At 45.2% G+C, this 13,213-nt stretch overlaps 1 protein-coding gene across 1 annotated transcript in view; it reads right to left on the bottom strand.

Moving 5' to 3' along the window:
- Positions 1-2,777: 2,777 nt before the first annotated feature.
- SLC9A8 (solute carrier family 9 member A8) overlaps positions 2,778-13,213 on the bottom strand; it is a 58,865-nt gene continuing 48,429 nt past the window's right edge. Inside the window, exons 11-16 of the mRNA XM_033153519.1 lie at positions 12,818-12,934; positions 10,053-10,135; positions 7,497-7,608; positions 6,400-6,620; positions 4,314-4,460; positions 2,778-3,433 (exon numbers count right to left, since the gene is read on the bottom strand). Of these exons, the coding sequence (XP_033009410.1) occupies positions 3,326-3,433; positions 4,314-4,460; positions 6,400-6,620; positions 7,497-7,608; positions 10,053-10,135; positions 12,818-12,934 (788 nt within the window). The 3' untranslated portion in view covers positions 2,778-3,325. The remainder of the gene's footprint in view (positions 3,434-4,313; positions 4,461-6,399; positions 6,621-7,496; positions 7,609-10,052; positions 10,136-12,817; positions 12,935-13,213) is intronic.

Here is a 13,213-nt window from a genome sequence, read left to right as displayed (position 1 = left end):
GTGAGTTACCACCCTTTCACATCATCTCCTTCTGCTCCTCACTGCAGCCCTGCCAGTACTCGTCCTTGACTTTACCATAATGCACAAGATTAAAAAACAGACTGGCTTCAATGAGGAAGTAGAAGGTACCGCATTTTTCGCTCCATAGGGCGCACCAGACCATAGGGCGCACCTCGTTTTTAGAGGAGGAAACAAGAAAATTTTTTTTTCTGGTTTTCCTCCTCTAAAAGCCCTGTTTTTTTGAGGACCAGCTAAAAGTTTTGCAGCTTTTTTGCAAAGGGAAAAGCCCTGTTTTTTTGAGGATCAGCTAAAAGTTTTGCAGCTTTTTTGCAAAGGGAAAAGCCCTGGTTTTTTGAGGATCAGCTAAAAGTTTTGCAGCTTTTTTGCAAAGGGAGAAAAGCAAAGCTCCTTTTGCAAAGGGGGAAAAGCAAAAAGGAAAAGCCCCATTTTTATGGGGTTCAACTCACATTTCTGCCGCTTCTGAAGGAAAGGGAGCCATTTCTACAGTTTCCAGACAGATAATCTAATCAGCCAGTCACATGTCGCTGGGGAAACAAACAACCTCCCTCTGCAGCACATTCAACAATGGAGGGCGGGGCTGAAAGGGAGTCGGGACTCTTATCTCTCTCCCAATCTCTTGCTGATCAGCTGCTGAGCGGGGTCCTTTCAACACCCCTTTTTCTCTTTGTAAAATAAAAAGCACAATCTGCTTTTGGCCCCTGGGCAATTCGGCTCCAGGGACCACCATTCGCTCCATAAGACGCACAGATATTTCCCCTTAATTTTCAGGAGCAAAAAAAGTGCGTCTTATGGAGCTAAAAATACGGTAACTCCTCATCCAGCCCTGAGTGGCGCCTTATTTCAAAATAGCCTGCTTCTTTGTGCAGGGTGATGAACCTTTTTCAGTGCAGGGAGGAGTGAACTTGGGTAAGATGAAAACATTCCAGTGGTGGGTGAGGCCAGAGGTCAAAGTTTGAGCAGAGAGAGGCTTCTCTGGGGTTTTTTGTTTGTGCATTTGGCCTCCTGCAATATTAAAAACTCAACTGCTAATATAACACTATCAGAGCATAGGGAGCCTGTTGATACTTGCAGCACCAGCCCATCCCAGGACTTTGAGATCAACTTTATGCCATTGGTAAATAACTTCCTGGAAAAACACGGAAACACTACATAGTATGGGCTTGGGCATATTGCTTAATTGGTGCTGGGTTTTTAATAAATAAACAAGGAAATGAAACCATCTGGTGATGAGCAGCTGGAGCAAGTTCCTTAGTTTGGGCCAGATGTTTACAGCTGTGATAAAATAAGCTCTAGAGCCACAGGTGAGAGCCGAGTGCTCTGCTGGGTAAGGTCAGTCTCATAGAATCAGAATTGTAGAGTTGAAGGGACCCCAAGGGTCATCTAGTCCAACCCCCTGCAATGCAGGAATCTCAGCTAAAACACCCATGGCAGATGGCCATCCTAGTTTGGTCAATATACAAAATGATCTGGGCAAAATTGCAACAAAAGCGCTATAAATGGCATTTTGATGAGAATTGGGTGTAGAATAACATATAAAAAATTAGACAAAATTAACTGACAGGAACACTGAGAAATTGTGATTTCAAAATGGCCTTGCCATCAAGCATACAATCTCCTACAGCAGTCTTGGGCAACCTGGTGCCCACCCAATGTTTTGGACTACAACTCCCATCAGCCCTGTGCTGGCTTGGGCAGATAGGATTTATAGTCCAAAACACCTGGTGGGCATCAGGTGGGCAAAGGCTGTTCTATAGTGCTCGTGAACGGTTTGGGAACACCTGACACTGTAGTGTCACTGAAGTTAAGGCCTGATCAATAACCTGATCAATAATCAATAAGGCTCCTGCTATATATTGTGCTCTAGGAGGCTTAGTTTGGTCAGAATCAAGTACACACCACCAGAGTTAACACTAAATACATTAATTCCACTAAATAAGCCACCACAGACACTAGAGGGCTGTGAAAATTTGTGTACCAGGCTTTTTAGAAACGTCTACCCATGTACTGTCCAATACCAAAGGGGTGCATTGGTTGCCAGATGTGACCCCCCCCCCCAGCTCTCCTACCCCATTAAGGTTGCTCATGGCATCAGCCGTGGAAAGGACCGTCACTTAGCTTTGGAGATTCCAGCTGTCCTAGGTACCAATTTACACTTTACACTTGCAAACCATCAATGAATGGACAGTTCAGAAACGCCAGATGACAATAACTGCTCCTTCCTGTGGCTCCAGGCCAACTGTGCTGATTAGGGGCCTAATCTTTTGTCATTATGGAGCTCTCTTCATAGTTCCACCACCCTGGTAGGTTCGAGGGGCAGTAGCCTGGGAGGGGGCATTTGAGGTGGCAGCTCCTGGCTGTGGAGTTCTCTCCCTAGGGAAGCGAGTCTGGCAAGTTGACTGTATGTTTTTCATCATATGCTAACTCTTTGCCCAGGTTTATGACACCTCAGAGGTATACATTTTAGTCCCCACCCTACTCTTCAGATTGTAGATTGTTTTGACTGATTTTGATGCTGCATTTTTACATTGCTGTAAGCCCGCCCTGGGGCCTTATGGTGAAGGGCGGGTAAGAAAGGAAATGAATGAATTATACACATGTTCTCATGTTGCTGTTGAGAGAGAGAGAGAGCTGGGGATTAAATTCAAGCAAAGTTCTACATCACAACTGCAGGGAGGGTGAAGTGTGTGTGAAGTAAAGGAGCAGGGTCAGGCCATTTCAATCTCAGAAATAAGAAAACAGCTCAACATCTTCTGAAATACCAGAGACAATGAGCCTTTAATTAGGTGCTTTTCTTCATGCACAGTAAGTCTTCTGGTACCATTCTTGCTCCACACCCCTAGCCCATAATATACCAACAGAGCAAATATAAAGATGGACCTGAAATAATAATTTAACTTGCTCACCCCACTGATAGAAGTTCACAGTATTATTCATCATTCATTACCACCACGGGTCAGTGTATTTGACAAAGTATAGGATAAAGTGCATTACGGGTTGTTGTTTTTTGACACAGTCCTACAAAATCTCTCTAATGTACATTTACAGAACAAATCATAATGGGTACAGCCCATTTTCTCATTATTCCAAAGTAGATGGTGCTTGCTGTTCAAGGATTCGACACAACTCCCCAAGACATTTGACATTAGAGATCGTCTTTCGTTTCAAACTATGGTGCAACCTTTTCATAGGAAAGGAGTTTCCAGGTGGCACTCTTACAAAGATGTATACTGAGTATACTCTGCACAACTCAAGTACTGTCATAAATCTAATTTTTGGTGTCATCGACTCAAGGGACTCCACCCTGTCACAGCAACTCCTGCTCATCATCTTCAGAACCGGAGGGCCCTTGTCGCACTTCTTCATACCATTTGTTGGTGAGGGTTTTCATCTGTATGCGTCCATGATGTAAGTCCTAAGGCAAAGGAACATTGCAACCACTTAAGACAGCATTTCTATCTTTCCCTACATTGGAAGAACAGCCTATAGCTGAGAAGTGTGAGTTCTGAACGTGTGGGTTCTGAACAAAGCAGGCACTGAATCTAAATGTTGCTGTAGCTCATCCAACCACACTCTGGAAAATGGAGGGTAATTATTATTATTATTATTATTATTATTATTATTATTATTATTATTATTATTATTATTATTATTATTATTATTATTATTTATTTGTACCCTGCCCATCTGGCTGAGTTTCCCCAGCCACTCTGGGCAGCTCCCAATCGAGTGTTAAAAACAATACAGCATTAAATATTAAAAACTTCCCTAAACAGGGCTGCCTTCAGAATGTAGTGGCAACATTCACACAGAATAAAGGAACTTTGCAGGTGGAAGGATTTTCCTTGCCAGGGTCTCAGCCTGGGAAATGGTCTTTCTCTCCTGAATCCCACACCTAACTTCTCTCCCCAGGGAGGCCTGAATGCCACCAATGCTGTCATTGTTTCAGCACCAAGCAAATACAGGTTTGTTTTTGTTTGTTTCCTAGGCATCTGGGCAGCACCAGTGATTGAATGTTTTTACACTAATAAGTGTTTTTTAATAAGTTGGGTGCATTTTTTACAGTATCACTATATATTTTTCTTCTAAACTGCTTCAGGACATTACTGTGGGAAGTGATTCCTAAGAATGTAAGAAGAGCATGCTAGATCAGGCCAATGGCTCAACTAGTTCAGCATTGCAGCTGTCAACCAGATGCCAGTGGGAAGCCTGGAAGGTGGACATGAGCACAACAGCACTCTGCCCACCCGCAATTCCCAGCAAATAGTATTCAGATGCACAATGGCCAAACCCACCTCTTGTGTGAGCCGCCTAGTGAAGAAAGGATTCAAGTATTTAACATCAAGCCACATAAAGCCTTTGAGGTCCTGGCGCTTTAAGTAGTGGGCTTCATACTCTTCCTCAGTGAGTTCGGACAAGTGTTCAGATTCAATGGTGTTACCCTGGAGAGATCAGAGAAGGGAAGCGAAACATCAGAATCTCAAACTATTGCCAGTGTGGTGTAGTGGTTAAGAGCGGTAGTCCCGTAATCTGGTGAACCGGGTTCGTGTCTCCGCTCCTCCACATGCAGCTGCTGGGTGACCTTGGGCTACTCACACTTCTCTGAAGTCTCTCAGCCCCACTCACCTCACAAAGTGTTTGTTGTGGGGGAGGAAGGGAAAGGAGAATGTTAGCTGCTTTGAGACTCCTTTGGGTAGTGATAAAGCAGGATATCAAATCCAAACTCTTCTTCTTCTTCTTCTTGTTTCCTCGGTCACTTCTTAGCCTTTCCCATTCACATACTTCACTGAAGCCAATCAATACCCCCGACGGAAAGCAGCAATATAAATAATAACGATCGTTCGGGTAATGAAATGCCAATTTGCAGCAGACCATTTCAAGAATGTGGGTTCAGAGGAGGCTAAAATTGCCATGGCATTTGTGAGTCCTGCTCTGATACTGCTGACGGTTATGGCTGTGCCAAACACATGGAGAAGGAAAGCAGCAAGCGCATCTGCTAGGGACCTGGTATTTATCCAGCAAGGCTGCTTGCCTCTTTTGTGAATGAAGCCTCCAACTGAGCTTTGCCCAGTCTGGATTTGCTCCAATAGCATGAAAGTAGATGGATTTTCAAGAAACATTACCATAGGAAAGGGGGAAACCCCCTGAGCCTGAGGTCCATGCACATGCCACTATACTGTGGCTTAGCACAACATATAAACTAGGCTTTTAAGTGTCTTTGATGGGAGATAATGTTGTTGGAATCACCAGTGTTTTAAGGGCTGTGGGTGCATTTGGATTTTTGAGTGAGTGATGTGGGAGCTACCTGCTCTGGTTGTCTCCCCATGCCCTGGATCAGCTCCCCCCTCCCCACAAGAGAAAGAAAGCATAAGTGTGCGTGCATGTGTGGGCGCTCTCTGTCTCTCTCCCTCACACACACACTGCTCGCTTTTCAACGGATCTGGGTGAAAGTCAGATCCTGTAGAATGAGCCTGGCCTTGAAAAGCACATAGAGATGAGAGGAAGTGGGAAAAGGACCAGTCTTCCAGCTTCCTGCTTCAGTTCTAGGTGCTTTTCAGGGGAGAACAAGGTCCTCACCATTGCATGATCAAGTGGGGCTGTGAGTTGGAGTGGGCAGGTGAGTTCAGAGGCTTTAGGGGCACTAGAGGAAGACTTCAAAGGCATCTCACCCATGGGAACCACATTGGCATGCCTGGACACAACACCAGGATATGGTGCAACAGACACTTCAGCCTTTATGTGAAGGTTCACATGAGGTGTGGATCTGAATGCTCTTTCAATACAACCCACTTTCTCAATACAGGACTGGCCTGTTCTGAACACTTTGGTACCTGCTCTGTACATTGCAGAACAACAGCTTGGGTAGAGCCAACTGTTTCACAGTACTTCTGGTCTGGCTTAAGCAATCTTTACTCTTTGGAGGACTCTCTCTGCCTTTCTCTGAACAGAGCTGTGCATATCCCCATTTTGAACTGCTTGCTTGCCAATGATTTACAGCTGCCGCTTAATGGTGGAGGGGAACAACACTGTCTCCCTGAGTGATGTGTGACTCACTATGTGTTATTATCATTCACTTATATGTGACTCAGTCCACCCAGTGCTATCATGACTGAATTTCAGCAGAAATGTTATTTCACTTAAAGGAAATAACTTGCCATTAGACTTCAAGTTGTGAGTGGTATTACAAACTGGAAAAGGGCTTTGTCAAGCCCAGGATTAAAGGGCAGAGATGTTCCATGCAGAACATTCAGGAGGCCTTCAACTCCTTGGCCTGCAGGCCTCTCCTTTCCTTTAATTCCCATACAGTGACAGAAGCTGTCAGAGAGTTTGGCGAAAGTGAAGGATCCGCCCCACTTAAGCCCGGAAGGAAAAGGAGCTCACCATTTTTTCTGTCTTGCTGAGGTTAATGTCCTTCTTGTTCTTTCGCCGGGCTTTGGAGTCTTCAATGTCGATCAGTCTGATTAAGGGCATGGTTCCTCCTCCCAGTAACAAGATGGTGAACAGCACAATGATGATTGTCGTGGTGCCAATGAGCTGCCGCTTCTCTATCGGCTCCAAGCCCAAATGGAGGCTCAAGGCATATGGGATGGCCCCACGCAAGCCTAGATGAGCAGAGGAAAAGCCCACAAAATAAGGAAAGCAATTTCTTTACCAGTAGGCAGGCTTCCTAAGCTACACCAACAATTTGGTTGTTTTGCTTGTTGCTTTAAGACTGGGCGCATCCCATGCCCGGCACCCTGGCTTGTTCTCATGGGCAGTGAAAAATTATGGGTGCGTCTTTGAGGCGCATCTACTGCAGCCCACAGACTTTTGACAAGGCTGCATTTGTCATCCCTTGTTACCCTCCACCCTGTCTCTGTTGGGGAAAGGGTTGCAGCTCAGCGGTAACATGTTTTTGCATGCAGGAGGTCTCTGGTTCAATCCCCAGCATCTACAGGCAGGCCTAGGAGGGACCCCTGGCAGAAGCCCTGAGGAGCTGCTGTGAGTCAGTGCAGACATAACTGATTTACATGGACCATTGGTATAGGACAGCTTGCTATGTTCCTAGTGTCTCCTTCACAAAATGTTGGACACTTGAGTTGCCTTATGCTGAATAAGGTCACTGGCACATCCAGCCCAGTATTGCCTACTCTGACTGGCAGTAACTCTGCCCGGAGGTCTCCAACTGGAGGTCTTTCCCCATCACCTCCTACCTGGCTCCATAAACACAGCAACCTCCTACCTGGCCATTCCACTGGAGATGCCTCAGCCAGAGAACGTCGGCATGCAAAACTTGTGCTCTGCTGCTGGCTGATGCCCCTCTTTTTTTCTGCAGGGTGGTTAAATTAGAGCATTCCAAAAATATGGAAACTGTAAACTCCTCAGGGCAGGGACCTGTCTTTTTGCTTGCATTGCTCCATAAACATTTATTAGTAGTACATTATGAAGAAATAACTAGGATTTTTTTAAAAAAGTTTCAAGTGAGCCAAAATACTTACCACTAAACCACATGATGAACATCATTTTGGGGGTGATCTTGTGATCGCGGAAGAAATTGAGCAGGTAGGAGAGGGGGAAAATATTGACAGCTCTTCCAAAAAGCACAAGCACCTGTCAAAAAGCAAGCAAATTAGCCACTGGGCAAGGGGAAGCATTCTTTCAGTTGCATCTGAGCAGTCCAAATTGTAAGCGGCTTGTGAGGACGCTCCTCAGATCAGCTGAGAATCAAGAGTCACAAATAATCCATTATACACCAGCTCTCCTGCCAAGGTGTAGTACCCAAGGAAGTGCTTCCACCGGCAAAAGGATTTCTGTTTTGCACAACTCCCCCTCCCTCTCCTGTCCCTGCGTATGCCCCGTGCCTCCCCAAATCTGCTCAAGAGAGTCGGGTGAAAACACAGAACAGATTTAGGGGCTGTGTGGGAAGAGGAACAATTGCATCCAAGGAAAGCGTGAGAAGCTCACCGCCCCAACTAAAGGGGAGTGGGGTGTAGCTCATGATATAGGTTACAATAATGTGTGTGATGTATGTAAAATAACAGATGTATTTTTTTTCTTTTCTCAGTTTTACCCCCATCAAAAGACAACCTTCCCATATTGTCCTAAAAGTAGGTATATATATTCTTGTGTGTTTGTGCGTGTGTACACACACACACACACACACACATATCTGTGGAACGGTCTCCCTTGGGAGGTGGTGGACTCTCCTTCCTTAGAGGTCTTTAAGCAGAGTTTGGATGGCCATCTGTCATGGATGCTTTAGCTGAGATTCCTGCATTGCAGGGGGTCAGACTAGATGAGCCTCGGGGCCCCTTCCAACTCTACAATTTGAAGATCATTCATATGCTCCTCCCCCTGGCAATTCACTGTTCAACAGTGACAGAATAACACTCCCTGCTAGTAGCAGTCTCTGCTGTAGACTATTCTCTTTAGACTGCCCACTGAAAGTGGGGAGGGGAATCCATCCTTCTGACACTCTTAACTATTTCTGACTATGAGACAGCACAGGCAGCCAATAATCTCCACGTTTACTTGGAAATAAAGAAGCACTAAATAAAAAGAGACACTTCCAAGGAAATCTGCAAGGGAGCAGAGTGCATATTAAGTAATTGCGACTATATATTGTCAGAACTTAGGCAATAACTATGGGTTTCTTGCACAACCACTGCATAACAACATGTCATGTTCTGAGAAGTGCACCTTTAGTTTTGAAAGAGAAGCAAATGCCTAGCTCCCAAGGCCTCTCCAGAGAGCGAAATGGGCAGAGGCAGTGCCTCTCCAGCATCAGACATTGGGGGGGGGGACAAAACAAGGTAGCCATCACTGCTTTGTCGTGCTTGCGAGCTTATTATGGAGGCACCCAGCAGGCCAATGCTGGAAACAGGATGCGAGACTGGACAAGTCACAATTTCTTACCCTAGCTGGGTCCCTGGTTGCAGGGGATTTGTGCAAGGCAGGAATGTCCAAGGCTGTCCCAAGGTCCAATTCCAGGTAAGTTATTTGCTCCAATAAGGGCTCAGGAAAAAACAAACCAAGGGGCAGTGCACGGTCCATGTCCCAGGAAGCAGAGGGTCAATGAAAGGGTCAGGAAAAAGGCAAACTGAGGGGCTGTTCAGGTAAGTAGTGCGTCAAGATCAGGGATAAGATATAGTGCTAGTAGCAATGTGCTGTTCAAGCTGCTCTCCCAGCCTCATAGTGAGGCTCTTAAGCCAGAGCCCCAACCTTTGCTCCTGCTGCAGTCTCTTAAGAGGTTGGTAAAGAGCAGTGGCGTGTGGTGAATTTTTTTCATAGGGGAACAGTTAGGGCCACAGGCATCAGCATGTGAGGGTAGAGGACATAGCCCCATCCAAATCTCTCCCCCCCCCCCCAAGTAAATTGCAGGTTTCTGTTAGTCTGCTAAATTCTATTCTGACAAATAGCAGTTCCATAAACTGAGGAGCCACCACAGAAAAGGCCTTCAGATTATGGAACTCCCCCTCCACGCAAAGTGAGGGTGGCCTCGACCAAACAAACCTTTAAGCGGACTTCAAAAACCTGTTTGTTAACCTGATCTATTCCCAGAGCTCTGCTAACTCAAGAGCACAGCCACTAAAAGTCAATGGGATTTCATTAGGGTGGACATTTCTAAATTGTAAGAAAATCCCACAACTTCAGGGTGTGATTGTTAATTTACTTAACTTTCTCATTCACCCTGTTCTTGAGACCTGCATTTTTGAACTTTTAACATATACCCAGATAAATATACTACAAAGAGAATATATGCCAAAATCACAGACCCTTAAGGACTTTGACCAAGATCTTTCAGAACTTCTGAAAAGCTCTGTCTCATGTTTTTGACATGGTGCCCCTAAGTGCAGTCACCAAGAATATTTTGCTATTATTCCTGTTTTGCAAAAGAGAAACACGTTTTTTAACATGATGGATACTCAGAGGGTTCACGGCTCATCAGAAAATGGAACCATTAAAATTTGGGGGTCCTTTGAAACAGCACCAGCAGAGCTCAACACAACTATCTAAAAAAAGTCTGAATGTTTATCCCTGAAGAAAGTACTTACTATGCACCAGATGACAAAGGACATTTCAAACTTGTGAGGAAAGCTAAATATTGACAGACCTAGAAATGCAAAAACGCATGTTTCTGAAAGAGAGAGAACAGAGATGAACAGTCAATCAGGCTGGATAATGCAAAACCACATGCATGACCCTTTGATACTGCCGTTTATTAGCACTGGATTACTTTGGCCTGAACGGTGTCAGGACTTTTTAAAAGGACCGCTTGATACGTATGCAGCTGCATAAATGAACAGGCAGCTGGAATAGTGTTGTAAAGAGAAATGGAAACAAGCATTCATGACACCCTGATATTTTCTATTTTCTTCCTAAAGGCAGTAGAAGAGGAAGGAGGGAGTAGGAGGTTCCTCTTCTGCTTCCTTTGCAGAAAGCTCTAAAATTGGGCTGTATCTCCTTTTATGTTCTAAGTTGGGGGGGCCTACATTGAACTGGCGAACAAAAGCAACAGCAACCCACCCCACTTAATTTCAGACAATAATTAAAGACCTTGTATGTATATGCTACCTGTATGAAAACCGTGAGAGAGAGCAGGGACAGCAGAGAAACAGATGAGAGCAAATGGATTGTACTTTGGATGTACTGACACAAAGAGCCTTACATTTGGGCCCACGTAACTAGTTGATTAGGAGTTATCAGAAAACCAAACTTTGTAGACAACTGCATGTGCTTAAAATTAATTAATGTGTTTAGCAATTAAGAGTGTTAAGACTAGGACCAGTAAGAAGAGGACTCAGCCATGAAGCTCACTAGTTGATCTCGGGCCAATCATTTGTCTCTCAGACTAACCTACCTCGCAGGGTTACTGTGAGGATAAAGTAAGGACCAGGAGGAGAACAGTGTGCACTACCCAGAGCTCCTTGGATGAAAGGTATGACAGAAATGTGATGATGATAATAACAATAATGTAATCCCCACTTAAAATGACAAACAAAAATGGCCAAAATAAGGCTATATCAGAAAGGATGGGCTATGCAGAGAATACTTTTTATATTTAGTCACTTCATATTCTTTCATACTCATTTGTTACCAGGTTTCCCCCCCCCCAAAAAAAGTTTCTTTATATCCAAAAGCTTTTAACAGCAACATAGGCATGTTGCATCTCCTACCGTATATACCCGAGTATAAGCCGACCCGAATATAAACCGAGGCACCTAATTTTCCTACAAAAACCTGGGAAAGCTTATTGACTCAAGTATAAGCCGGTTCACCTTTGCCGCTGTGGTGGAGGAGGAGGAACGAGCAGCCCGAAAGCAGCCCTTTGGGCTGCTCCTTCCTCTTCCTCCTTTGCCAAGTTTGCATTTATGCGAGCAGTTCAGGAATGGAACAAGCTGCCTGGGGAGAGTAAAGAACCACTGTTCTTGTACACTTCTTAAGGAATAATTGACTGGGGAGAGCGGGTGGAGGCATGAGCGGAGAGAAAGGGCTTCTTTCTCGTCGCCCCCACCACCCGCCTCGCTCGAGTATAAGCCGAGGGCAGCTTTTTCAGCACAAAAAATGTGCTGAAAAACTAGGCTTATACTCAAGTATATACGGTAAATCTAAAAATAGCCTAGAGGGGGAAAGGAGTCAAAGAGATCTATTTTGTTATCAATCTTGTGGCAAGTCTTAGCCAGAGCCCGGAGGATGAGGGAGAGAAAAAGATTTACTGCACATTTTATCCTGTTTGGCAGTAAAGGTGACTTTAGATTGCTTGGCAGACTCCGTATTAGTAAGTCGGAAATGTGTGGAGGAGATACTCCCCTGGCTACAGGAACATTTCTCTCTCTCCTTCTCTCTCTGCCTATAATTCATGTCTCTGAATGGCTTTAAACGGTGGTGAGATGAATTCAGATGTGATCGTTCTGGCAGCGGCTGCTACCCAAGGTATCTTAAGTGTCCAGGTTCACAGGCAGGAGAGGCGATTAGCAGGTGCTGAGGGATAACAGCAGAGGCGAGACATCACCTCCATGCCCCCACTGCTGGCTTTCCCAGAAACATCTGGATATGCAGTGATGTCCAAGACATTGGACTAGATCAGGGACGGAGAATCTGTGACTCTTCAGATGTTGCTGGACTTCAACTCCCATCATTCCCAGTCATGCTGGTGGGGTGTGGTGGGAGGTGGACTCCAACAATATCTGGAGGGCCGCAGGTTCCTTAGATCCAGCAGGACTCTTACAATAACTTGAAACCACTGCTACTTACTCAAGGTGGGGCACAGGATTCTCCTCCTTGCCATTCGATCCTAACAATACTTGAGCTTCATGGCTGAGTGTGGATTCGAACCCTGGCCTCTTGGGTCCTAGTCCTGCACTCCAACCACTATGCGACACGGGCTCTCACACACCAAGCTGTGCATAGTAACTCCTAGCCACACTGCCCTGAGCTCCATGGAGGCCTGGCAGGATACAAATGTGAGAAACAATTCCCTGCTCAGGGGAGTTTTTAATGTCTGATGCTCTATTGAGTATCAGTTTGTTGGAAGCTGCCCAGAGTGGCTGGGGTAACTCAGTCAGATGGGCGGCATATAAATTAATACAGCCGTACCATGGATGCCGAACACCTTGGTACTCACGCTTTGGTTTCTGAACGTTTTGGAAGTCGAACGGACTTCCGGAACGGATTCCGTTCGACTTCCAAGGTACAACTCTAATAATAATGGCAAGCCAGTCTATAGCTACATGAGATCTACATGAGTATGTGGATAATCAGGAAACGTTTGAATAGCTGAAGTTCAGATTTAGGAGACCAAGAAGAAGACAGCTTATACCACACATGAAAGCAACGGTCCTCAGTGTCTGCTGCATTAGGATCTGTGTAACCGGCGAGAGGTTATGGTGAGTGTAGTGGGACATCACGATGCCAGAGAACAAGATAGCCATGATACCTGCAGAAACAACAGCACAAATCAGATAAATATTATTTCACGTATCAATGCACAAACCTTACAAATCTCCCCCAGTTCTTGCTCATCCCAGACCAATTAGCAAAACATCAACACTGTTCTGTGACGCAGAATAGGGAACGGGGAAAATAAATCAGGGAGTGAGCCTTTGGGTGTAAGTTGTTGCATCAACATTTTACAATTAGTTTGGCCAGCTGCCAAAGGACAGAGCTGTCAACCTTCCTTTTTTTGCATTGGGAAACGGCCATAGCTGTCAACTTT

Source organism: Lacerta agilis, chromosome 6 (assembly GCF_009819535.1).
Source record: "Lacerta agilis isolate rLacAgi1 chromosome 6, rLacAgi1.pri, whole genome shotgun sequence".
Taxonomy (NCBI): Eukaryota; Metazoa; Chordata; class Lepidosauria; order Squamata; family Lacertidae; genus Lacerta; species Lacerta agilis.
The sequence above is the reverse complement of the archived record's forward strand: the minus strand, read 5'-3'. Positions and strand labels throughout refer to the sequence as shown.